Here is a 27,479-nt window from a genome sequence, read left to right on the forward strand (position 1 = left end):
GCTCCGGAGTTCAACCCAACCAGACGCTCAGTAGAATGTCTGCATGACACATCAAACCGCTCTGATGCTGCATTACATAACCCTGGGAAAGTGGAAATATCAGACGTCCAACTTGGAATAACACACAAAGTCTGCACTAACTAAAGGATGAGTTGATTACACTCCAAATTAGAGTTGATTATTAGTCATCAGCCATGCTTTTGCTTACTCTATGTAGGAAGACTTTGACCTCAACATAGTAAGATCAGAGTGGCATATTTCTAATTTCCCAGTAGTCCTGAATGCAGCATCGATGTTCATTTTGTAATACAGTGGTACCTCGGTACGCCCGGCTTTTCGAAGCATGAACACGGTTCCTTTATGGTTGGGGCACTACAAACAGGGAATCCTTTCATTATCTTTATTATGTGTGTGTGTCGTTTATTTATTCACAGAACGATGAACACTCTGCTCTGATGAGGCATTCAAGAGCACTGTGTATTTCCTGTTCAATTAGCCATTTCATGTGTAATTTCTAATGATTTCACACTGTTTACTGCATGTTAAACTACAATTCTTCTATATATAAAATGCGTTTTGGGGTGTCTAGACCAGATTCACCAGATTTTAACTTTAACCCAGTCTTGGATTTGGACCAAAAACCAAGGTAGCACTGTATTGGTGACACAACTTGAAAAAGCGGATATTAATATCACAGAAAAGTCAGAAGTAACTGACAATACGAGTCGATTCCACTTCATAACAGATTAGATTGCTAGTCATCAACCGTGTTTCCCAGCAGTCTTTGAACGCAGCATCAACGTTCACTGGTAATATTGAGGACACAACTTGACAAAATGATGATCAGGGACCAGAGTCTGGTCCCTTAACGTGTCACCAGACACAACATGTCAAAGTGTCCACAAAAGGCACACGCGTGTAGACGCCACCATTAGCGTGCAAACTGGACTTGTGTGTTCCGTGCTGTGACGGGGGCACCGTCACCCCCACGCTCACGGTGCACTAGCAAGGACACTTGTTAGCGTGTTAGCATGCGGTCACACTTGGGACGATGGCTTTGCAACCATGGATGGAATGACAAAGATGAAAAAAAACAACAACAACATCTCAAACTAGGCTAGGCTAGAATGTCACAACTATCATCAACAAGGCAAACAGTGGGCGTATTGCAACGATCTACAAGATAAAACATCATCTCTCAGTCTCTTCCTCATCATCCAATCACCTCTGAGACGGCGGAGGGTAGGGGGGCATGTCCTGGGAGGATTGACAGCCCAAACGAGCCGCTCGCGTCTCAGGCGCAGGCAGGCACACAAACAAGAACGCAAAAATGACCAACAACAGCGCTACGTTGCCATGGAGACATCAAAGAACTCAGCCAATGGCCATGAAAGGCTGCTGAGACAGTAGGAGTTCTGTGATTGGACAGCAGGCATCTCCAGGAAACAGGAAGTGCTCGGTCAGACAGGAAGTGTGGCGGTGGCGGCGGGGGGGGCAACTTTAGAGGTAGACCAGATGTGTGTGTGTGTGTGTGTGTTTAGTCTTTTCAGAGTCTGTTTAGTTTTAGTCTAGACAGCAGCTGCTCTTTCCCAGGACACACACACACACCTCATAGATCTTCTTCAACAGCCCTCCAACCTCCCCCCCGCCCCCCACCACCACACCCCCAGTCTGTGTTCTGAGCATCAGCCAGCGCAGGCAACCCGACTACCATTAACGTCCTGTCAGCACCACGTGGACCCTAGTCAGAACCCGTCCAGGCTTGTCATACCCGCTGCAAACCCTCCCACCCGTTTGGGACTGCACACCTCCCACGATGTACGCAAGCTCAAACCGACGAACCTCAAGAAGCGACACGGGAGGAACATGCTCCGTCCCCAGTGGAGGGTGCTGTTGCATAAAGACCGGACACTACGGGGTGCTGGATTTGTTAGGGTCCGCTGTGGTGCTGCTGGCTCCTCACTCGACTGTGGCACTTTTTCATGTTGGCGGCGCTTGCAGGTGACCTGCCGCTGACACTCGTGTCACTTGTTAACACTTCTCTGTGTCCGCTGTGCGACAAAGTCACCCGGCGCCGCCGCAAACACACACAAAGTTAATGGTGAGTTCGTCAACCAAAATTCTAAACCCTTCCTTAATCCTAACCCCATCCCTAATCCCAATAATAAACCCATTACTAACCCCATCCCAATCCGTAACCAAACCAAGCCCCCACCCCATTCATAACCACATCCCCAACCCCACCAACAATCCCATCCCCATTCAGAACCAAACCCATCCCCAACCCTAACCCATAAACCATCCCCCATCCATAACCCAATTCCCAATCCTAACCCCATCCAGAACCCAACCCCATCCCAAACCCAATCAATAACCCCATCACCAACCCTAACCCAATCTATAACTCCATTCCCAACCCATAACCCCAACCAGACCGATGGGGTCCAACCCCATCCCTCACCCCAATCCCCTCCCTAACCTCGCCCCATCCCAAACCCAATCTATAACTCCATTGGCATCTCTCGCCCTATCCGTAACCCCATTCCCATCCCAAACCCGAACCGTAACTCCAATCCCTTCCATAACCTCAACCATCCGGAACCCCACCCCATCACCAACCTTAACCCCCATCTCTAATCATAACTCTATCCCTAATTCCAACCAAAACCCCAACCCCCTAAGTCAAACCCCAACCCTAACCCAACTCTGTGCCATTGACTCTTTGTGTGCGTTCCAAGTGAAAAAGGCACACAGCAAGTTGTACAATTTAGTACATCGATGAAGACATTCGTCAACGCTGGCTGGCTGACTTCAGATTGTTTTTTTCTGTCCTGATGCAGTAAAGTGCTCAGAGGCGCCCGCCCGAGAGAAACCTGACCTGACAGAGTTAACATTATGCGTGTGTGTGTGTGTGTGTGTATCCCACATTACATGCTTGACAATGGTCGCCCCACAATGTGACATAAACAAGATTAGATGTGTGCTTCTCACTTTGAATGAGCTGAGAAATACAAGCACAAGTGTGTGTATGGAAACGATATATACAGTAGTATATATGTATGTGTGTGTGTGGGGGGGTGTTGATTAGTTCCCACATAGCAATGGTCTACACTGTAACAATCTGGCAAATGGCCCGCCCCGGCCCCGACTTTGGACAACCCTGGTGTACGTCAAATCCAAGAAAAAGTGTGTGTGTGTACATATGGACTCAGACTTTTGCATAAATAAAAAGTGTCCGATGCCCCCCAGGCAAAATGTCGTGCGACCTTCTGTTGGGCTCAGGTCTCTCTCGTGTTCCATCCCCAATCGACAGAGCTCCTTCACAATAAAAGTCTCTCTCACACCTTCCATCTGCGCATACCAAAACAAAAATATAGTGCAATTCTTTTCGGCAATCATATAAATAAGTCTAAACTGGTGCTTTTAAGTTTCTGCCACGTCTGCGGCAGATGGGATGTGAACAGTCTTTTGTCTACGACGAACAACACGTAAAAAGGCAAACACAAACAAAAAGCGTCTTTACTGATTGGAAAAACCACCTGGAGGGGTTTCCTTTGTGTGCGGTCAACTTTGTGCAAACCTTCTGTAGAAAACATCTCATGAGCTAGCTCGTTCGCATCAGTTGGTGAACAATTAAGGCAGAGCGCTTAGCACGTGCTAACACTGCTAAGCTAGTAAACGGGAGCCAAGGCTGCGTCTCAATTCGCGTACTTGCGTAATTACACTTATTCCTTTGAGTGCGTATGTGTGTCAATCATTCAGTGCACTGAAAATGTTGAGTGTGCAGTGACGGACACTTACCACATGCAATGGACGCCATCTTGCAGGGTGACCAAAAATCCTGTTTTCCTAGGTTGTGTCCTGTTTTTTATTTTTAGAAAGTGATGAAAATGTCCTGGTTTTCATTGATTTAGCCACTAAATTTGCTAATACTACTTCATATTTCTAGTTATTTGTCTAGTAAGACATGAAAAGAAATAACTCTTTCTAGGTTTCTTATATAATATTCTTACAGGCCTATTATTCCAATACAGAAGAGTCATTATTTGTATCGTAATTTCATTCCTTTGATCCAAGTGTTAAACTTAAGACAGCAGGATCATTTTTAAGAGAAGCTTATGTGAATTTATGCCTTTGGTTATAAATTGTATTTTTATTGTATTATTATCATATGATTATATTTATATTAAATTAATTCATAATTAATAAAAAAATATACATGTGAAATTGAAATTATAAAGCATCTTTAGGTAAACTTGGAGCATCATTGTTGAGCTTAGACTCCTGGTTTTTTATTTAATTTAAAATTTAATGTAAAATTTAATTTAAAATTTAATTTGGTCACCCTACAATCTTGGCTGTGTAGTGAAAAGTGAGGGTCTAATCTGAGAGGTTGCAATTCATTATTAAATAAGCGTAAATATTGCGCTTCTGATTTCCAGTAAGTGCGCAGCAACATATACTCCAAACACGCACACTTAAGAAGAACGAGTGTACTATTTACTGTAAGTACACAGTAGAGTGTCCTCACGGAAGTATTTGATTTGAGACAGGCCAAGACTTTTCTAGGAAGGATTGTGTGTGCTAGCACGGCCGCATGCTAGCAGGTGTGGGTGCTCGCGGCCAGAACAGAACTATCGTGTGTGAAAGCAAAAACAAAAGTTGTGAAAGAAAAAAAAAAGACGTGAATATTTATCTTCAAGATGAGACAAGTTTGAGGAAGGAAGCTTCTAACTTCACCTTCATTGTCAGGAAGTAGAATTCTGCAATACAGGAAGTACTGAAGATTCTCCTCTTGTGTCTCAGCTCGTATTCCAACCAATCAGAGTGAGGGTTGGTCGTCATGTTTACTGACCAGCGGTGCTAGCATGACCTCGGCGCGCTTGCCGAGGATTCTAGGATTTCTCTTCTGTGTTTCGGGCGTTCTGCCTGTCCACACTTGCGGACAGCGGCAGTCGGAGGACACCGTGCAGGAGTGAGGACGGTGGCGCATGATGGCCATGGCTGGGGGCTGGGGCCCTCGGGTGGTAGTAGTGTCCAATCACCTCGCTGTAGGTGGGGGGAGCACCTTCCTGCTTGTGCTGGCGGGCCGCCTCCTGCGCCTCCACTGCGCTGATTCCGGCATGCACACTCGGAGGAGGGGCTTGTAGGCTGTCGGGAAAACGTCCAGTGTCAATAAGTCAGCAGGACGTTCAGGTGATGGTCATGACAAACCTGTTACGGTACCTGGCATGCAGGCAGGAAGTGGGCGGGTCCAGGGGATGCGAATCAAAGACGGTCCGGTTGGGTGGCGCTCGAACCGACTCGCGGTTCAGCTCCATCTGCTGCTCTGGGTCTCGGAGCTGCAGGGTGCAGGGGCCCTGGTAGGGCGGTGGCTCCTCCCCGTCCGATAGGGAGATGGTGGGGGGGAGGTCGATGAGGTCCTGGGGCAGGTAGGGGTACGTGGGCTGGAAGCGTCCCGCAGAATAGGTGTTCTGGAAGCGCTGCGGCAGACCATGCTGAGAGTCCCGCAGTAGGTATGATGCGGGTGTCCCTCTGTCCGGGGGCCGGGGGTTGTACGCCTGTTGCTGCTACAGGAGGCAGAGGGGGTTACATGACTGTAGCAGGAAGTACAGCTGCTGCTGTTATCTGTTACCTCATTCAAAACACCACTTGGCCCTGCCCCCTCCGAGCTCCACAGGCCCGCCTCCTGCTGGAAGAAAAGTCTAAGTCAATAATTGTAAAAATTTCAAACATCATCTTGCTCCTTTAAATTGATTTGATCAGAGAACACTAATGTCAATAATAAATAATGATATGAATGCATACGATAATATTTATGAACATTTAAAAGCAAGACAATTGGAGGCAAGTGGAGCAGTTGATGCTGTTCATCCACCAGAGGGCGGTGCTGCTGCACCACGCGCCTTCTTAAACCCTTTGAATCAGGGGTCTCAAACTCAAAATTTACTTGGGGGCCACTGGAGCTAGGGTCTGGGTGAGACTGCATCAGGTTTTCCCCCCAAAAAAACGCATTTATTAAAAATAGAAAAATGAATAAACTTTGCTTTGGTTCCAATTTTCTACAATAAAAGCTCTGATAAAACATTCCACTGTTCTCAAATATCTTAATTTTTATTTTTCTACACAAAATAAGATGAAAAATAAATAAACAAATCAAGAATAAAGAAAATCAATCAGTAATAAATAAATATAATAATAATAAAACGGCAAATAATTAAGAAACCACATATAGTTGGTGGGTAGACAAATTATTTTTTTCAGATTAGGATAGGATAGGGAGGATAACTATTAACAGTTATTTAACCTTTAACATGAACATTAATCAAACGTAATAATTTTTTCTGGGTACATGATACCATACAGCATCCATATCAAACTTGCGCGGGCTGCACTAACATTAAACTTTCATATCAAGGCGGGGGCGTCAAACTAGTGTCCTGCGGGCCGCATTTGGCCCGCGGGCCGTGTGTTTGAGACCCCTTTTGAAAAGGGGTTTGAAAATGGGGAATTTTCCACAAAATAAGGGATTCTGATCAATTCTGAGATATTTTGGTGGAACCATGGCGTACCAAAATATGGGAAAATAAAAAAGGACACAAGAAAAGAAGGGCAAAATCCGAGGGAAAAAACAAGAGGTTTGACAGGTAAGGTTGGAGTTTGAAGAAGATGAGCCTTGAGGTCACGTGTACTATAAAGTAGCCAGTCGGTAAAAAAACAGCGAACTTACGTGGGCCAGCGTCAGTTGTCTCCTGCGCGTGGAGGCGTGCCTGGAGAGCAGCGAGCGTGCAGATAGGCGGTAGTGGTTGAGCAGACAAGTAATGACCACCACCATCACCATCATCACCACCACGATCACCAGGATCTGGACGAACTCCAGCTGGGCTGCACACACAAACCACAACATAATGTTTGATTAAATAACAATAACATTGTACATTTTCAAGTTTAGTAGAGACCCGCTTTTTTTTTTTTTGGGGGGGGGGGGGGGGGGGGGGTCTACATTCACTAATGTAACTACTGTATGTTCACTTCACGGGCCGCAAAACAAAGTGCAAAATCTCAACACCGAAGATGGTGGGATTTCTTAACAGAAGTCAGAAATGATTACCAACTCGGGGGATGAGATCTGTTTTCTGATGAAAAACATCCTATGCTTTACATCAGGGGTCTCAAACTCAATTTACTTGGGGGCCACTGGAGCTCGGGTCTGGGTGAGACTGGGCCGCATCAAGTTTTCCAAAAAAAAAACAAAAAACCGCATTTATTAAAAACAAAAAAAATTTAAAAACTTGGCTTTGGTTCCAATTTTCTACAATAAAAGCTCTGATAAAACATTCCACTGTTCTCAAATATCTTACTTTTTATTTTTCTACACAAAATAAGATGAAAAATAAATAAACAAATCAAGAATAAAGAAAATCAATCAATCAGTAATAAATAAATATAATAATAATAATAAAACGGCAAATAATAAAAACTTAAGAAACCACATATAGTTGGTAGGTAGACAAATTATTTTTTTCAGATTAAAATGAACAAAGCATTATTAGAGCCCTGTAGACATGACAAAACACGACTATAGTCACATTTATACTCTTTTTATTTACAACATATTGCGTAACTGCCGGGTCTTGAGACACGTGCTAACTCGCAAACTAGAGATCTAGCGACCTAAACGGTAGCCTTCAAGTTATTTCCTTTAAACTTAAATAGCCAAAAACTTACCACTTCCACACGGATAGGGAGGATAACTATTAACAGTTATTTAACCTTTAATAATTTTTTCTGGGTACATGATACCATACAGCATCCATATCAAACTTGCGCGGGCCGCACTAACATTAAACTTTCAAATCAAGGCGGGAGCCTCAAACTAGTGTCCTGCGGGCCACATTTGGCGAGTTTGAGACCCCTGCTTTACATTGTAAACAAGGTGGTTTGATGCAGGTGTGGGGGTAAGGGTGTGACAGCTAAGAATCCAGCAGAGGGCGCAGTCTCACAAGTCAATTCACTTCCACATTTCCAGCAGGAAGATGCTTTGGTTTTCTTGTGCAATATAATATTTCTTTGAGAAATGTCTTTCACAACCGTGAGAAGCACATTGTTGTGTTTACATCAGGGGTGTCAAAGTTCCAAGGGCCAATAAAAAATTTTTAAAAAACTACCCGGGGCCGCACTTTGGACACTGCTGGTTTAGAGTCCATTTTTCATGGCCTTGGAGGGTAAATCTATGCAAACCGGATTCCAGGGAGTCCACCATGAAGGGATACAAGATGAAGTCAATAGATGATTCTTTGTAACTTCTCATGCTCATTAAATGCCTGGTGACAAAAGTGACATTTCATAAAAGCTGTGTGATAGATGCAACAAGGTTTGTGTGTCAGACACCCAGACAACACACACACCGAAGCAGACAGACAGGGCGGGCTTTGTTTAGCAGCAGTCTGCTCGAAACGCTCCACCTCCCCCAACACACACACACACACACTGCTTTTCTCACACTTTTTTCACAGGGGGCACTCAGAGGGCAGACACAAGCACATAAAGTCGCAGCACACACACACACAATATAACGAGGCAAAGGAACTTATGCCAGCATGTTTCTTGTGTCAAAATGTCCCCATGGAGACATTTCCTTACAATCCAGGTAGCACGTCTCACCAGGTAGCACCTTCTCTTCAAATGTTTAGCTTGGTGGAATTGCGTCTCCACAGCAACAGGGAAGCTTTGAGCATTTTGCAAATACTATAAAGAACAAATCACATAATTAAAACACTAACTCGTCAACTGAGCTGGATGGAGGTGGATTATCTCCAAGATGGCTTCCTGTCTCACCAGCCCTGAGCTTGATGGCTCACGCCAGCCTTCACGCTGTTCCTAATATTTTGCCAGAATTATGTAGCTAAATGAGAGGGTGAAAATATTGATGCATAGCAACATACGTCACAACCAACCTTCCTAATAAATACAGTTGTCAACAAAAATTAGAGCCAAATTATTATACAGGCTGCACGGCGGTCGCGTGGTTAGCGCACAGACCTCATAGCTAGGGTTCAATTCCACCCTCGGCCATCTCTGTGTGGAGTTTGCATGTTTTCCCCGTGCATGTGGGTTTTCTCCGGGTACTCCGGTTTCCTCCCACATTCCAAAAACATGCTAGGTTAATTGGCCACTCCAAATTGTCGATAAGTTTGAATGTGAGTGTGAATGGTTGTTTGTCTATATGTGCCCTGTGATTGGCTGGCCACCAAAATGAATGAATGAATGAAAACGAATGAATGAAAATTATTATACAATATTGCATGTACCATGCTTTGCTGGCTCACAGTCCATGCATTTTATTTGGTTTGACTGCAAAATAACCCACCATGGGGCCAAAGAAGGTTGCTAGTCTCAGCAAATTGAAGGTTCATTCATTCATTCATTTTCTACCACTTTTCCTCAATTTGGAGTCGCCAATTAACCTAGTATGGTTTTGGAATGTGGGAGGAAACCGGAGTACCCGGAGAAAACCCACGAGAACACGAGAACATGCAAACTCCACACAGAGATGGCCGAGGGTGGGGAAAGACAAAATAAGAAGCCAAAAAGTTACGACTTCCACACAAAATAGGAGGAGAACTCAATCATTCATTCATTTTCTATTGCTTATCCTCACGATTTTTTAAATTTTCAAACATATAAATTGCTAACTGCTGTAAAATACAAATATATTCAGACAATGCATATGGAATTTACCACCACAAAACATGCCAACAAAAACATCTCACCAGGCTCACAATGTGATCAACAGTCAAACGTCGGCAAGTGTAGCCAACGCTTGCCTGGAAGTGCGTGACAGTCAGAAGTCCACTAACCACTACCATTTTGGATAATCTGAGTGTAAAGGTTAATATAGGGGTGCTATTTCATGTCTAAAGGGCTCTTATGATGTTGATTTCTAACTACCAAAATATTCCATTTAACAATAAGGAATCCTACTTGGTGGAAGTTCACTTATCACAGTCGGATCTGGAACTCATTAACCACAATAAATGAGGGATCCTATCTCGCAATGTTAATGCAGGTTTCAAGAAGTCATATATTTTTAGACTTTTGGATAATTTTTTAAGACCATAATGAAAACACTTAAGACCTGTTTCACATCCACACAGGAAAAAAAAAATACAAAAGACAAATGAAAAATTGGAGGCCCGAAATGACACATTGTGTCACTAGCTGATTGTGCTTGATCAATTGTGACCGGGCTGCACAAGTATTTTACTTCCGTGTTGTAATAAACAACAAGAAATAAACTTTTAAAAGAGAAAGTAAAGTTTATGCATTTGTTTTTGAATAAAAGTGATATTGATACATTTACATTTAAGACCTTTCAAGATTCTATTTATAGGGATTTTAAGAGACTTTTTGACAATTTAAAGCCTTGAAATTATTGGATTCCTTGTAACAAAACTGGAAATCTAATCTTTTGTCCAGACCCACATAAACACTGGGGGTCCTCAAAGGGTCCCAGGTCATAAATTACAGATGATGATAATAAAGGTCATAAACACTAATGATCTTCAAGTCATCTTCAAGTAAGTAAAGTACCATTTTTTTTTAAATCTCCACTGATGAAGTTTATTTTACACTCAGAATACTGAAGATTGTATTATAAATATATAAAACCAATGCCACGAGCGAGTTAGCAAGTTACAAAATATGATATCCATGCAAAAACCCCATAAAATTTGTATGTAGTGAACATTCGCTAACATCACTTGACACAATGACATCATATTCTCATCGTATAGTATATGCTGTTACATCACGTTAAACAGCTTCTTTATCTAACATGTCACACTTTCTAAGGCAGGTCATAATTGAGGCACATTCATTCATTCAATAAAAATGTAATTTCCCTTTAGGAGACCTGATTAGACAGCCGACAGTCTAAGGCAGGGGTGGGCAAATATTTTGACTCATGGGCCGCATTGAGTTAACAAAATTGTCCGGGGGGCCAGAACATATTTTAACACACACACACTATTTTATGCTTATAATTTTCCTTGAATTATCTGCCTAATTGCCTGTAAAAGTGTTAAAAGTGTTATACTATCAGTATGTTTGCATTTCAGGAGCATTTTAAACATCAGACCACATCAAACTATGTAATTTAATTTTACAGTTTTGTTGTGTTTTTTTTTTTTTTTACTAAATAAGACATCTGACTTTGAAGTTATGTTGCCCGTTTGTATGTTTTTTTTGTTTTTTTTTTTTTAAAAGAAAGTACCGTTTTTAACCCAAAAACATCGGTTAACATGCAAAGTTCTCTGAAATGCACTTGGCAACTGTGAAGGAACGTGATCGCTGCATTGGACATTGGGACAAACCAAGGAGGAACATGACTAATGCAGTCATACAGTTCATAAAAAATATTTCCGCCTAGCTGACTGCAATCCAGCCAGGTGATCCACTTTTTGGTGGGGAATGAGCGCACTGTGCCAACAATCTGAGGATGATTATCTTTTAAAAGCAAATCTCATTAAACAGCGCCGCGGTTGATAGCAGATGAATATTTGATACAGAATAATAATAATGGTGGTGTGAGCTCACCACACAGTTGTGTCTGCAGACAGCTGTCGTGGTTGTGAGTCCCTGATGAAGGTTGCATAGTTGTCTTCCTCTTGGATGTTGATATTCCAACTTCCAAATCTGAAGTCTCAAAAACTTCAGCGGGGGAACAAAAAAAAGTGATAATAATGAAGTCAAAGCGTGGAGCTTGTGGGCGCTCGCACGTCCAGTGTGCGTCCTCACCGGCCGACACACACTCACTGGCCGCTTGCAACCTTTGTCTCTTCAATTCCCTCTCCCTCACATTCCCACACTGTCCACACTCACACTGAAGAAACAGCTGACCGCACCACCCCCCTGAACAGCCCACTTCGCCCCCTCTGCTATCTGCAAATAGCTGTGAACAAAAGGGGGTCAGTGTGAAGGGACTTGGAAGGCGGGGTATCTGTCTGGCAGAGACAGATGGGGGTGGGATGGCTGGACGGTGCTGGGGGTGGAAGCCCCATAATGACGACACAGAGTTCAACTTTCAACTTCACCCTCTACATTGTTAGCCAATGCCAAAGAATAATGTCACAAGCAGAGGCCACCGTCTTTCTTGACTTCCATCGTGAAATATATGAATACATTTTAATATATGATATATAATCATATACTGTATTATATATGTGTATATACTGTTAAATAAAATTGGAATTAAGGAAAAAATAAATGAGAAATAAATACATAATTACACAAATACTTGTGTCCTTAATTAAATATTAAAACTAATATAAATGCGGCACGGCGGTCGAGTGGTTAGCGCGCAGACCTCACAGCTAGGAGACCAGGGTTCAGTTCCACCCTCGGCCATCTCTGTGTGGACTTTGCATGTTCTCCCCGTGCATGCGTGGGTTTTCTCCGGGTACTCCGGTTTCCTCCCACATTCCATAAACATGCTAGGTTAATTGGCCACTCCAAATTGTCCATAGGTATGAATGTGAGTGTGAATGGTTGTTTGTCTATATGTGCCCTGTGATGAATGAATGAATGAACTAATGTAAATATATAGATAAGATAAGATAAGATATGCCTTTATTCGTCCCTCAGTGGGGAAATTTGCATTGCACAGCAGCAAGAGTACATAATCAGTTAAGCAGTACAAAATACACAATATAAAAAAGAAACAATATGAACAACCTAAGTAACCCAAAATCAACAGTTTTTCCAGTATGCAGATAATATGAAACGAGATAAAATATATGACCAGTCAATACACTATGAGATCTTGCCAGTGAGTTAATATGAGGCATTATAGAAATACTTCTCATAGAACTTAATATATTGCATTTAGAACCTTAATATTGCACGTGGAGGTTCTTCTTCTGTTGTTTATTGGCAGTTGGCAAGCAGCTTTTGTGTGCATTAGCGCCATCTGTGGAACAGAATCTAAAACCCTTCTATACGCCATTCATAAGTCCAAAAGTTAAAAGAAAATATATATCTATATAAAACATGTACCGAGTTGAATTATAAAATATTAGCAAGATTGAATTTGATCCTTTCCAGGTTAAATTTATCATATTGCATGCTCAGATATGACGTAACACGCAGATCCAGACTTCAGTTTTAAAAATGGAGGCCAGCAATCGGCACTGGACTGTTTGTTTTGGATCCAAACTAAAATTCAAGACTGGACAAACGAAAAACTGGCAATACGGAGTTATTCCAACAAGTCAAAGAACAACTCGGGGAAGTCGGTATCACGTAATGTTGGTGTTTACGTTTTACTGGGCATGCCCCCATTGACTATTCTGGTTGATTATAGCGACGCATGTAGACAAGAGATTGGAATATTCCTTTCCATGTATACCATTGTTTCCGTCCGGAAAAGTCATTCGGAAAGAGAAAAACTCCTCATGTAAACATGGCTACTGTCGAGCAATGTAATATCGGTCCGTGTGGCAACACCTAGTTCGTTCCTCCTATAGACTTAGTGATGTTTTTCAATGTAAACAAACATGCCATGGCTCAAAAAAGGTTGAAAAACACTGGTGTAGAAGACTTTTGGGAGCAGTGCTGGTTATATATATATATATATATATATATATATATATATATATATATATATATATATATATATATATATATATATATATATATATATATATATATTAAATATAATTCATTAACATACCAGGATCCACGATGATGCGTTTACATTGAACAAGAAAAACTCTTTAAATCGTTCTCCAACGAGGACAGCTACAGCAAATTCACATGCACACAAGTGAAGACAGTTGCACTCATCGCCTCTTGAAGGCATCACACACACACACACACACACACACAGCAATTGGCTCATTTGTCAGCCACAGCCGCCTGCTTGCAGTCTATCTACCTCCTTCACCCGCCGCCGCATTCAGATCAAGGTCACAGGGGGCCAATGTCGAGTCAGACGGGGGACCGGGATGTCTAGTCTGCATCCTAATAGTTTTCCGTCTTCTCGTTTCAGAGAATTAGCATTTCCAGTTAGCCTTCAATGCGGCACATTGCTGCCTCTCACAGACCAGTGCAGGTACTGCGTCAGGCTTTTGCTCGTGCCAGACTTGGATCTGATTGTTGGCAGAGAGACGGTTTAAATGTGTGCTGTGTTGGTCTCACACAACGTACAGCATGTTTCCAGGCTGGTGTCTCGTAAGGGACATCCTGACTATCCACCAGCACGCCAATTCTTTGCTGAAGCAGCACACAAAACAGAAATAAGTATTGACCACCCCCAAAATGATGAATCAAAATATGACAAAAGAATAAGAAGGCAACCATTTCTGCTAAAATGTGAAAAGGAGCACACGCAACCCTCCCCCCTTGCCTACTGGTCCTCCCATGACTCGGCAGTCTGGCTGGTCAGAAATAGCACAGACAGCTGATTGAGTGTGTGTGTGTGTGTGTGTGTGTAGGTCACTGCTGCACACAATTGGCTTGCCAATTTCCATGAGAAAGGCTGTAGGGGGTAACACACACACATACAAACACACACACACATTGACTTTGTGAGCCATGGTCACGGTACAGCCAATAAGTGTGGGAACTTTGGTCCATAAAACTCCCACAGCTGATGTCAATAGAGTGTGTGTGGGGGGGGTGGGACTATTGGGACATCCTCAGTCTGCAAATAAAGTCTACACACTAAAAGACATTGTTATTTTTTTAGAAGAAAAAAAAACTACTTTTCCCACCGTGGGACCAATAAAGGATCATTTTAGACGAAATGCACTTTTTTGGAATTTTGCCCATCACTCATAATCCTTATGTGAAACATATTTATTTCCCTTTTCTGTGCATTGCAGCGTGAGAAAAGGAGTTAATATGAGCTTGCTAACAACATACTGCATTGAAAATACCTATTTTGACACTAAAGCCCTTACAAAATAATGCCAAAAGTGTTCAATTTACATAACTGACTTGGATATTAATCAAGCTACTATGATATCATTATTGTAGCAGCTAACATGAAAAACTATTTTTATCTGGCGTTTTTTAAATTTTAACTAACACGACAATCGCTAATCGGTAGTCTCAGCGTCATTCACAGAAAAGTGGATACCTAGCTCTCAATTTCCCTACAAAGACTCAGTAAGATGCTCGTTTGCCGTCAGCATTTTGTACCTGAGGACTGGAGCACACGTCTTGTGCTGGAAGACACAGCCATCCTAAGGAGTGTGGACATTGTAAGTGTTGTCGCTGTATCTATGCTGCTGTTGTTAACGGAACTAGCATAAGTATTTGTATCAATGCACCCTAGGTAGTGTTTTAAATAAATTAAATAGGGCTGTCGATAATATTTGATTGTGATTAATTGCATTTTGTCCATAGTTAACTCAGAATTAATAACATGTAATCACAGAAATAAGTTTTTATCAGTAATAAGTAGGCCTGTCAAAGTTAACACGTTAATAACACGTTAGTGGAAGTTTCCTTTCACGGCGATAATAAACGAATGTGACAAACGTGTGCTCCTCCTGTTTGACCCACACTGTAGTTTGATTGATGCACGGTAACTCTGTAGCCACATGCTGAAACAAATATTGATGAGAAATGGAGAAAGAAAAGAGTTTATAGATTGGTAAAGTTAGCTTCAAAGCCCTGGCAGATGGCTCTTGTAGCAAGACCAAAGTTATTTGTATCTACTGTCGCTGTGTTTGACTTATCACGGATTCCATGGCCTGCCAGAGACTGGAGCAGTGCAGGTTTTTATTGTCATATACAATGCTACCTTGGCATAAGAGTGGCCCAACTAACCAGTTTTTTTTTTACATTTTTACATCTCTCTGATGATTTTGGCATTGAACTGCCTGCTAAATTGGAGTTCCAGCTGCAATTGACGCAATGTCAATGTGATGACCGTGGCTGAAGTCCAGTGTTTTGCTAGCATTAGCCATTTAGCGTCAAACTAGCTAAGGGAAGATTTTCAACATCTGGGTAAAACATAAGTACATTATAGCGATGTGATTGATCCTATTTATGATGTATTGTATAAAACTATGAAAAGGACTAAATGAATACAGAGCCACCATCCCGCTTCTCTTTTCAGAGAGGTTGTGTAGCACAATGATGCACATTAGCACTCAAAGTCATCAAATCTTACCTTCATGCATTCCCACATAGTATCAGCATTTGTGAGCAATTATGAGTTGAAAGAAAAAGGGCTAAAATACATCCAAATACATACATACATCTCTCTGTGCATCGGAGAACGGTAGATGGTACGTTCAATGACCGTCAAAAAAGTCGGACAAATTGCAGCTCGCATTAAACATTCAAAAACTGTGGGATTTGTCATGAGTAGTTACAGTATTGTAATAAATTAATATTCCAATAATTGTTAATAATTAACAATAAAAACAATACCTGCACTGCTCCAGTCTCTGGCAGGGCCATGTAATCCATGATAAGTCAAACACAGCAACAGTAGATACAAATAACTTTGGTCTTGCTACAAGAGCCATCTGCCAGGGCTTTGAAGCTAACTTTACCAATCTAAATACACTTTTCTTTCGCCATTTCTGCTCAATATTTCCAGCTTGTGAGTTACCGTGCGTCAATCAAAGTTCATCAATCTCTCCACTAAATGATTATGTTTTCACTTTGGTCATAAACTTACAGCAGCTATTGAAAAAAAAGGTGTAACCCTCATAATTGACGTTATTCCTTTAACATTGTTTGTTATTAGGTATTGTATCAAATGGTGCAAGGTATGATACTCAGTCAGCTAAGCTAGTGGTATATTCAGCGGATGTATCGATATATTTCTAACAATATGGTGTCGCAACATATCTTCATGGGGTGTTTGCTCTTACTAGACTGTGCAGGTGTCCCTAATATTGTGGCTTGTGAGCGTACAGTTGTAATGTTTCTATGAGAGCGTGTATGTGTATTTGTGCCATGACAACAATTGAAGTGAAACAAGAAACACAAATTACTGCTAACAGCGGTTAACAATAAGAGCAAAATAAGAGTGGATCGTATACACACACACACACACACACACACACATTCTGTCTGAAACGTATGAAAATCAAAGCTCATTATCAGCTGCTTGTCTGCCTCTGACTGGGTTTGTGCAAGCGTGTGCATGTGTGTATGTGCACGCCTCATTACAATTCTAGCCAGAAGGACCCAGACTACCCGTTGTCGCGCTCTCTCTCTCTCTCACACACACACACACACACACGCAGGCTGTCAGACTTGCCCTGTCTGACTTCACACCCTTTCACATTAAAATGATCAGAATGTGTGTGTGTGTGTTAGGATGGACTTTCAAATGCATTTCCACAATCATTTAAGTAGGAAATTTAAGTAGGAACAATTTTTTTAATTAAAATTAAAAAATAAAAGAGGATAATGTTGCCATAGTGGACATTTGCATGGATGTCCTCTTTAGTTGAGTTAGTTGAGACTGAATCAACGGCACCCCTGCTGGTTGCAGTCAAATAGAGCACCCTGTTATACCTCAATGTTTCAAGTTGCCATGATTCAACAATGATTTAAATATACTTAGCTTCTAGTTGATTAACAATCAATAAAACAACAGTAGAAATTGGGTGTACAAGTTGGTGTTTTTCCACCAATATATATTTATATTTGTATCTTTTGAGTGTGGCCTTAATACTCCTTTGTAATATTCTGATGCAACTCTTAAATTTATTTATTATTATTATGATTTATTATTTAAATTGATTTTTACAGCACACTGTAGGGCAGTCAAAAAAGGAGGCCTGGACATTTCAGCGACACAATGCTTTTTGCTCTATTTTTTGTGTTAAATAAAAATACAATTTTACCAACGAGCCACCCTCCACAAATGGCTCCAGAGTCACACATTGGATACCCTGCTTTTATAGCTCTTTGTAAAGGTTGAGCGTGTGATGTTAGGGCAACTCTAAGAGAAACCACAACTCTTCTTGACTATTCACTTGGCTATTCCCTAGTCAGAGGTCACTTCAAGACTTGTACTGTATCCAAGTCATCGAGCAATGAATGGTTTTTGGGGGTTCGGGGACCCCCAAAAGGGGTAATTACGTATACGGTAACAGAGTGTCTTGAAAACTTGATAAGAAGGAACTAAATACATGTGATGTGATGATTCATGTAAATGTTATGTGGTTGGAGCCTTACATAAATGAATGTACAATAAACTAGGGACCACTCCTCTCTCACAGTCAAGCTGTGTCTGGGAACAGTTATTTAAAATTCCACAACATTAGCTTCCTCTGCAGCGACTGAACAATGGTAATGAAAGAAAGAAGGTTGACTTTTAGTGCAGCTGGAAATAATGAATGCGTAACAACCGTCATATCCAGATTTTTACATTTTTAAATAATCACACAATAAATGAATTTCCATGAGCATGTTTGTCCTTTTTCCTCATGTCTCCTCTCCAAACAGTCAGGACAAGGGTTTGTTGTCCCCTGCTGTGTCTCCTGTGTCATTGCAGGCTTGCTTGCTACCTTGCAGTCTTTGTGTGCTTGCACAACGCTCCCCAACCAAACCATAATTTCGCCGAAAAAATGTAGAAGTTATGCAGCTGTAGGATGCAATTACAGAATAATTTAATCTTCAGTTCGAAGAGGGCTGCAACAGCAGGAGTACTGCAGCAGTGTGTACAAGGATACAAAAATGCTACAGTTCAGTGGAACGGCATCGGGACGAAAAGGCACGTTCAGATGAGCGTAATATGCATATAATAATTGTAGGACTATTTTGGGAACCTATCCCCCACGATAAATGAGGGAACACTGTATATCGTACATATATTTTAGATTTTTTTTTGTATTTTTAACAGTAATGTTAAAATCTTGTCTTGTCTCATAGACATTTTTGTCTTTTTATGTAAACAGACTGAACTCCAAAATGAAACCGACAAAATGCGCAGCCAGAGAGCCATGTAGGGAAAAATGCATACACTAAGGCACGCCGCAGGGGCCACAGTTTGCACACCCCGCTGTATGCTTTTCATCAGTAAACACTAGGAGCAGAATGGGTACAATGTTAGAAAAGAGAAGCAACAGAGCCATTTAGTTAACTAACAACAAGAACTTAGAACACAAACGCTACTGAACAATGATTCAAGGACACGGCAGATAATGACGATGATGAAATCATGTCTGAAACCGGATCAGCTGGTCCACTCCCCACACAGGCTAGACACAACAATGTCTGACCCTGTGTGTGTGTGTGTACTTCATATTACAAGCTGAATAAGATGTCCCATCACGCATCACTGCCAAGCAAACACTTCCTGCCCCTCCTCCCTGCAGGAACACCTGATGTTTCCTGCTCAAAACGACTCACATCAGCTCTCAATCCTCAGTAGGAATGCACGTGTGTGTGCGTGTGTGAGGGGTGGGGGCGGGGGACCTTGACTCTAGACAAAACAAATCTGTGCACAAACCCAAACAACATCACAGCGACAAAGACGTTGAGCCAACACACAAGGCAAAGAAAAATAAAGAGAAGACAAAAACGAGAAAGGGAAGGGGGAGCGAAAGTGTTTCATGTTGGTTATCACAACATACTTTGTCTGAAGGAGCAAAGTTAACCTTTTAACAGACTCAAAACATAACCAACGTAATGCTGTGTCTCAGTTTGTGCACATCTATGAGTGCGAAAACTACATCGTAATGCAGTGTCAGTATCCGCAGAAGGGTATTTTCACCATTACGAAGGAGGGTAAAAGAAGCAGGAGAATACTGTCATCGTCACTACCAGTGATGATAGCTATGGCTTTGGGAAGGCAGTACACGACACGCAACACATTCAATTCTGAGACGTCAATAAAGTGAGAGTGAACACACACACACACACACAAACCAACATCACTATGACAATGAACCTTTTACACCTCCCCCAATTGCTCCGACCCTTGACCTTGGCCTTCCCAGACAGACGCAGGGCATCATGTGCCGCGCCCTCAAACACCCCCGCGCAGATGCAGGGCATCACTGGCTTCATATGCAAAATGAGTCGCTTTCATTTGCATGCATATATGTCGGGAAGTTGAATATTCAGCTTTGGTGTGTGCACGCTTTTTATGATGCTGCCTTCAAAAACACAACCACCATGGATTTGGAACACTGGACTTTTCCGAGGGGTGTAACGGTACTCTGACCACTGTTCTAAGGTCTTGGTTCAGTGCATTTTTCGGATCAATATTTTTGTAATAACAGCAACTGTTGTAATTATTACATTTGAATATGCCTCACACACTTGTTAAAACGCATTTAAAAGTTTTTAAAAGCATTTAAAAGCATTTAAAAGTAAATTTTAAATTTATTATATAATAAACAGCTACGAACCACGAATGAACAATAACAAAAGATAATCCATGAAAACATGGAATGGGAGTCTCGGTGCTCAAGTTTCTTTACTTTTCAAGGACTGCCAAAAAGGTGCAAAATATAAACTCTTGATGAAAAAAGACATTATCAAATGCCTATTCTCTGATGTAGAAAGAAATTTAATCAAAAAAACTGTATAACATTGGAAATGTATAATAAATAAATAAATTCCCCCACTGAGAGACAAATAAAGGCATATCTTAAATGTACAAAATACATTAAATAAGAAAAATTAAAACATTTTTTTTAATTTGTATCAATCCGTTCTATGTAAAACTATTTTCAGTGGCTCGGGAGTCGGTGTGATCTCAATCCAAACGTTTTTTGTTTCCTTAAGACAATAGTGAGGGCAGCAAAAACCACAAGCATCTCCAAGTAGAAAAGTCAGAGTTTGGTGAAATCCATGCAGTCTGCACTTCGTCAGGAACTCATTGACAATGACGCAGCCGTCTGAGAACGGGAGGACAGGTCAGGTAATTATCCGGCATCAGATGACCTCACGTCTTCAGCAGACATGCTAAACAAGTCTGAAGGTATTTCAAAAGCCTCCGGGCTAATTAAGCAGAGCACAAGCACACTGTTGTATTTATGGATCAGACACACTAATTAAAAAAAAGTGCTGCTTGTGTGACGCTGCACTCACATATTCATGGCTCCAAATGCAAACTGACTTCAGATTAATTAATGACATGACAAGACTACGAGGGCCCGGGTTGAACGGTGGCTTGTATGCAGATCATATGGACGCCATCACCCCAAGCCCGGCAAAAGTGGCGACGACCATGACCTCCAGACGCGCACGCCACCTTCATTTGCATATATGCACCATCAGACGCTCTTTGTGGCGTGAGAGAGAGTTGCTGGCGTCTAGACCGAGAAACAATACAACAGCTGAGAGGTCGAGTGAAAAAAGCAGTGTTTCCGCATAAAGGAGATCGAGGACTGGGAGGGAGTAGGAGACAAGGAGACGAGGTGATGATAAGGAAGGGACCACAGACCGCAAACAAAAATGCTCTTGACGGGTCCAGACATGTTAACACAAGCAGCAATCAGGAAGCAGAGGATGCACTGAGTTAATGAATCAGCTCCAGTAGGACAGAAGAGAGTACACTTCAAGTACACTTCAATAAGTACACTTTAGTCATACTACAGTATAGTGCTGTTACAAATACAGACATCCCGCAGTTTTTCAGTTTTTCCCGGTTTTCATACGATTGAGTTTTAAGACTGACTGAGTTATGCACACAAGCAAATTTGTCTTGTGATCTGATGTGGAATGTTGTGTGCGTATTGAAATAACATATTGACATACCAATGAATTTGTTTCACTGATGGTGAATGGTTAGTACTGCTAAAATTGGTTCAAAGTATTGATACGTATATTTGTTGCTTTTACCAATAAACAAAACAGCAAAGCATATTCTGTATCATGTCAACTCGTTTTTAGTTTAGAAATGTCCTATAACTCGAGTAGTAACTACAGTAGCTCCTATACTAGTCATTCAGTCTTTCGGTAGCTGCTTTACAAGTCCTTTGGTAGTTACTAGTCATTAGGGAGTTCCTTGACTAGTCCATCGGTAGTTCTCTTATTAGTGCTTTGGTCATCACTTTACTACTCAATTGAGAATACAAAAGATAAGCAAAGGAACTACCAAAGGACTAGCACAGTAACTCCTGATAAACTAGTAAAGGAACTACTGAATGACTGGTTAAGAAATGACTCAAAGGAACTACCAAAGGACTAATAAAGTAACTCCTGATAGACTAGTTAAGGAACTACCGAATGATTGGGAAAGAAACGACCCAATGACTCATGAAGGAACCACCAAACGCCCAGTAAAGTAAGTCCCGAAGGAATGGTAAGGGAACTCCGGAATGACTCGTAAAGGAACGATCACATGACTAGTAAAGTAACTCCTGATTGACTAGTAAAGGAACTACTGAATGACATGAAAATGTTGCCTTTCGTACACTGTCTCGGTTATCATACAACACCATAACAAACGAGTCGGTTTGCCCTGTACCGTATCATGACACGGAATCTCCCAATAAATAATAATAAATAACTCACCATGGGGGAAAAATATTCAAATCTGTGCAAAGGAATAGCAGTACTTATTTTATTTGGCACTACCCTTTTCTTGTACGATGACAATCTTTACCGGCTTCTTCTCTGCTTTTTGATGGTGAATTCCGTGTTTCCCATATAGCACATAGCACATCATTTGAAGCGCCGTAGATAGATTTGGCGCCACCTTTTTTTTGTTATGTTTGGCGCTACTTTTTTTATTGGCGCTACCTTTTTCAGTTACACTCGGCACTACTTTTATCATTCGCAGTACCTTTATTCTTTATATTTGGCACTACCTTTTCTATTTGGCACTTCCATTTTTTATTTAGATTTGGCATTAACATTTCTTTTTTTAAGATTTGGCACTACCATACTGTTTCAGATTTAGCACTTCCTAGGCCTGTAAGGATAATAGATATATTAATTTATCGAACAATAAAAAAACAGGTCTTTAATTATGAGCCCTCGATAAATTGACATGAGTGTATGCGGGCCGGCGCCATCTGTTTCACTTTGGGTTCACTCTGCATGAATGAACACAGTAGAGAGTGAGCATCCTCTCAGCTATTAAGCCTCTTTGAGCCAGTAGCAGGGCTACATGAGTGCTAGCAGTTAGCAAGCAGATATTTTTGTAAAAAAAAAAAAGGCTGGAAAGCACATGGTTAGAGCTCACATCAGGGGTGGGCAAATATTTGGACTCGAGGGCCGCATTGAGTTAACAAAATTGTCTGGGGGGCCAGAACATATACGTATTTAACACACACACTATTTTATGCTTATCATTTTCCTTGAATTATTTGTCTAATTTTATCTGTAAAAGTGTTATCCTATATCAGTTGTATGTTCTCATGTCCCTTTTTCAGGAGCACTTTAAACATCACACCACATCAAACTATGTCATTTAATTTTACAGTTTTGTTGTTCATTTTTTACTAAATCAGACATCCGACTTGCAAGTCATGTTGCCAGTTTGTATGTTAAAAGTTGAAGTTACTTAGAAAGCAACCGGCGGGCCGGATTCAAACGCTTGGTGGGCCGCATGTGGCCCCCGGGCCGTAGTTTGCCCACCCCTGGCTCACATAGTAGTTGGTTAATATCCTGCATTATATGTTGGTAGTGTATTGTCTGTTCCTCATCCACCTATTGCGTTGCTGTGTGTGGGTGACATGACACAATGATGACGTGACACAATGATCTTTGAATGATAATCTTAATTATATATATTTTTTCTGATCTGGCGACCAGTGAGCTGGGATCGGCTCCAGCATGCCCCTGTGACCCTAGTGAGAATAAGCGGCATAGAAAATGAATGGATGGACTACCTGTTCACTCTTGCTTACAAAACACATTGTGATGTGTGTAGCAAGAGATAAGGTTGTACATTTGTTACAATCCAAAAGGCTTAGTTTTACCCGTCACCATACCTTGTTAGTTTCTGAAAATATCCACTGAAAGGATAACACACAAAACAGCATCTGTTGTTGGACATGTATACTCGCTGAAGAGAGCTATTGTGAGGTGTTCTAACGTTGTCCATATCTGCAACCCCAACATTTAGTCAGCAACCTCAGCTACCTTGAACGTCTCTTCAAATATCATCCAAAATGGATAATAAAAGAGTTTTCATTCGCCCAGATAATATTTCCACGCTCTAGTCAGGACCTGGACCTGCTAATTTAGAGTCCAGGCCAGCAGTGTGAGGAACACTCACTCTCCTAGTGATCTCATGCTGCAGAGAAACATCTAGACATACACACACACTCACACACACACACACACACTCACAGCGAGCCTGTGAGTAATGCTGATGTCATGTTCTTTTGACTAGCAAGTCATTCACTCAGAACAGGTGTGTGTGTGTGTGTGTGTGTGTCGCCCTACAATTAGAAGGAGTCAGGCCCAGACGAGGGAGGATGTGAGGAACCAAATGTGACTAAAGAGAACCTCATGTGCTCCTGATGAGACACAACATTTGGTCATGCATCATCACTAGCTTTGGTTATCTTACTGTAAATACAGCGTAACATACATGTACATACAGTGTAACACGTGTGGACGAAGGCCCACTTCTAGAATACATTGTTGTATGACTCAAACACATTATTAGGGGACTGTTGTTTGATCTCTCTACAGTAGAGGGCATCGTAACGCTGCTTCTTAAGACACCTCATACACACATTGTCTGTCAGAGAATAAGAAGACATAGCAGGAGGGATAGCTCTTTCAAAAAGCGACAAGCAAGTCTTATTGGACACTTTTGGTGACTAAAGCATATGTTACTCTTCTCAATGAAAGAGCGCCACAAAATGAAGCAACTGAAGGAAGTTAAGTCCTATTGATAAACAAATTTTGCTTTCCATGTTTTTTTGAACTCACAGGTTATCACCCAAAACATGCATATAAATTACAGACGTGTCATGGCCACTGCAAACTAGCTGTGTAAAAAGTTAAAGAGGTGGACATACAGTCATGGAAAAAATTATTAGCCCAGCCGTGTTTATTCAATTTTTCTTAATTTTAATAGCTGGTACTACTCCAAGTATGCTACCTGAAGAATACCATTAACATAACAACATGTAGTAAAATGCCATAGCTATTGATGAAATGGCATTTTGGTTATTATCAAGAAACTAGAAAGGCTAGAAATTTGCTGCTTAAATGAGACTTTTACGAGCTACTTATGTTGTCATTATTATATTTGTGAAAACAAATGTGCCTTTAGTGCCAAGGATTAAAGTGAACAAATAAACTGATGGAGCAAGGTTGGTCTAATCATTGTTTCCATGATTCAAAAGTTAAATTAGTCAAATTAAGTTAAACTGCCTTGTAGGTTCATGCCGAACTTTTTTGGGAGTTGTGTATGCACACATTTACGAAATAAAAGGTGCTGGTAAGGAACATCATCAAAACGTGCTCATGACCTCTAATAGACCCACGACACAGCGGCACGCACGCGCGCGCACACACACACACACACGCAAACAGACATGCTGTGGGACTTCCCGGATGCTAGCACAGCAGACGGCTAGACGTCTGGTTCCGGATGAAGAAGCCACGATGACAAAAACTCTCAAGCCAGCCTCTTTTTGTCCTCTCTTCAGCTAGCATTGCCTGCTAGCCTGTCCCACACTTTTTTGACGCCGCTGAAAGCCTCGCGAGCACGCGACGTCAAAGTTGACGTCTAATCTAACGTCAAAGTTGACGTCTCGTGTCGCCGCGACAAAAGACTGTCAGTCACTTCAAAGTCAAGCCGATTTTAATAAACCAGACGACAAGTTTGTAAACTGGTAACTTTTAAAATACAAATTTAAAAATGCAGCAATGTTACTTACTGATGTCCATGACGTGCACGGAGCTGAGGCGCGTACAGTCACACGCGCACGAGACATTGGCGGTTGTTGCGTTCAAGACGCCCATCAAGTAGGAACATTTAAACTCATCAACCTCCTTTTCCTCCCTGCTGCTATACCTATCTATCTAGGAGGAGTTTTGGAGCTGCATTCAACTATTTCTAATGGATCTGTTTCGTCCGCCGTGTGACCGGCGACTAAACAGCCAGCAGACGTCTGGCTGCTCTCTCTCTCTCTCTCTCTCTCTCTCTCTCTCTCTCTCTCTCTCTCTCTCTCTCTCTCTCTCTCTCTCTCTCTCTCTCTCTCTCTCTCTCTCTCTCTCTCTCTCTTGTGTGTGTGTGTGTGTGTGTGTGTGTGTTGGTCCACATCATTCCCCACTCCCACAATCTGCCACATCATGCGCGTGAAGGGTGTCCCACGTCACAAGTCCTTCTTATACCCCAAACCAACAGATAAGTTAGCTAATTAGCGTTTCCGGTGTTGATTTGTTTTGTTTTTTTTGTGTGTATTTTTTGTGTGTGCTGAAGCTCGTGCACGCAGATGACGTAACCTTGCAGTCGTCGGCCATGTGGCCACCGTCTAGGCTGTGTCTGGACAAATAATGACGTCATGTGATGACCTCACTGGTGAGCATCACGCAAGTGACTGCAAACAGACAACAACTACACTTCTGGGATAAATGATGTTTAAGTATGTTTAGAGTATGTTTATCATTTTTGATATGACAACTGAAGTTGTCCAAGGCTTCTGACTGGTCAAAGTAACTCAGAACCACAAATCCACCTGAGTCACCTGCCTGTCAAAGGTCAAAGTTCCAGCAGTCCACTGGCCTCTGCTGCCCCCTTTTGGGCTACGGTGTGTAGCAATACGTGACAGCTGCCAGGCTGGTCTAGACCCTTATGACATAGTAGCCAACATGACTTTGACTGTAGTTGTGTTGACAACATTGAAGAGTGTACTGTGACGATATATTGGGTGACGTAGAAGGTGTAGTAGTGTATACAGTATAAGTTGTATATGCTTTGCCAGCACTCCTTCAATAGTAATGTGTTCTTTTGCTCACTTACTTGACATTTAATGTGAAATCACAGTTTTAGGACATTAGAGTGAGGCGCGCGCACACAGCATTGCAGCAGTGTGTGAGGTAATGTCTGTCTGAGTGTGCAAGAGGAACAAATCCTCTCATCCCTTTTCTATCTTATTACCTGACACACTGTCTGCCTGCAACAACCCCCTCACCCCCTCCCTCAAACACACACACACACACACTTGTTTCTTCAGAAGTTGATATTGTTCCAGCAAATTGGAAATACTTTTCATCCCTGTTTACAGCATGAAACTGCAGTGCTAGATAAGCCTATTTATAGTGTGTGTGTGTGTGTGTGTGTGTGTGTGTGAGAGAGAGAGAGAGAGAGAGAGAGAGAGCTTGGCGATGAGTAATTAACCCAGACATACACACACACACACTGATCTTCTGTGTTAGGAAACCCTATCAGTCACACAGGCTTGTGTGTGGATTTGGATTTGTGTGTGTGTGTGCCTTGTGCTACCAGGGTATGCATGTAATTCCACATTCACATTGTGGGCTATTCAACTTCCTCTTTCTGAAAAGTATTGCACAAA

The 27,479-nt window shown here is 41.7% G+C and overlaps 1 protein-coding gene across 3 annotated transcripts; it reads right to left on the bottom strand.

Moving 5' to 3' along the window:
* Nucleotides 1-2,693: 2,693 nt before the first annotated feature.
* pmepa1 (prostate transmembrane protein, androgen induced 1) lies at nt 2,694-26,067 on the bottom strand. 3 transcript variants are annotated; one of them, XM_058055407.1, is made up of 5 exons: nt 25,839-26,067; nt 6,731-6,885; nt 5,636-5,689; nt 5,227-5,570; nt 2,694-5,151 (listed from the first exon to the last, which is right to left on the bottom strand). In XM_058055407.1, the coding sequence occupies exons 1-5, from the start codon at nt 25,921-25,923 to the stop codon at nt 4,896-4,898; spliced, it is 894 nt and encodes a 297-aa protein (XP_057911390.1). In that variant the 5' UTR covers nt 25,924-26,067; the 3' UTR covers nt 2,694-4,895. The 3 variants fall into 3 exon arrangements, with proteins under 3 accessions (XP_057911390.1, XP_057911389.1, XP_057911391.1); XM_058055406.1 differs by having other exon boundaries at nt 5,636-5,692; XM_058055408.1 differs by lacking the exon at nt 25,839-26,067 and adding an exon at nt 11,599-13,509 and having other exon boundaries at nt 5,636-5,692.
* Nucleotides 26,068-27,479: the final 1,412 nt, after the last annotated feature.

Source organism: Doryrhamphus excisus, chromosome 18, assembly GCF_030265055.1.
Source record: "Doryrhamphus excisus isolate RoL2022-K1 chromosome 18, RoL_Dexc_1.0, whole genome shotgun sequence".
Classification (NCBI taxonomy): Eukaryota; Metazoa; Chordata; class Actinopteri; order Syngnathiformes; family Syngnathidae; genus Doryrhamphus; species Doryrhamphus excisus.

Coding starts and splice junctions, on each gene's coding strand:
- pmepa1 (XM_058055406.1), bottom strand. CDS start 25,923: ATGGGCGTCTTGAACGCAACAACCGCCAATGTCTCGTGCGCGTGTGAC. Junction 6,886..25,838: donor CGTGCACGTCATGGACATCA/GTAAGTAACATT, acceptor TTGTGTGTGCAG/CCCAGCTGGAGTTCGTCCAG. Junction 5,152..5,226: donor ACTTCCTGCCTGCATGCCAG/GTACCGTAACAG, acceptor TTTTCCCGACAG/CCTACAAGCCCCTCCTCCGA.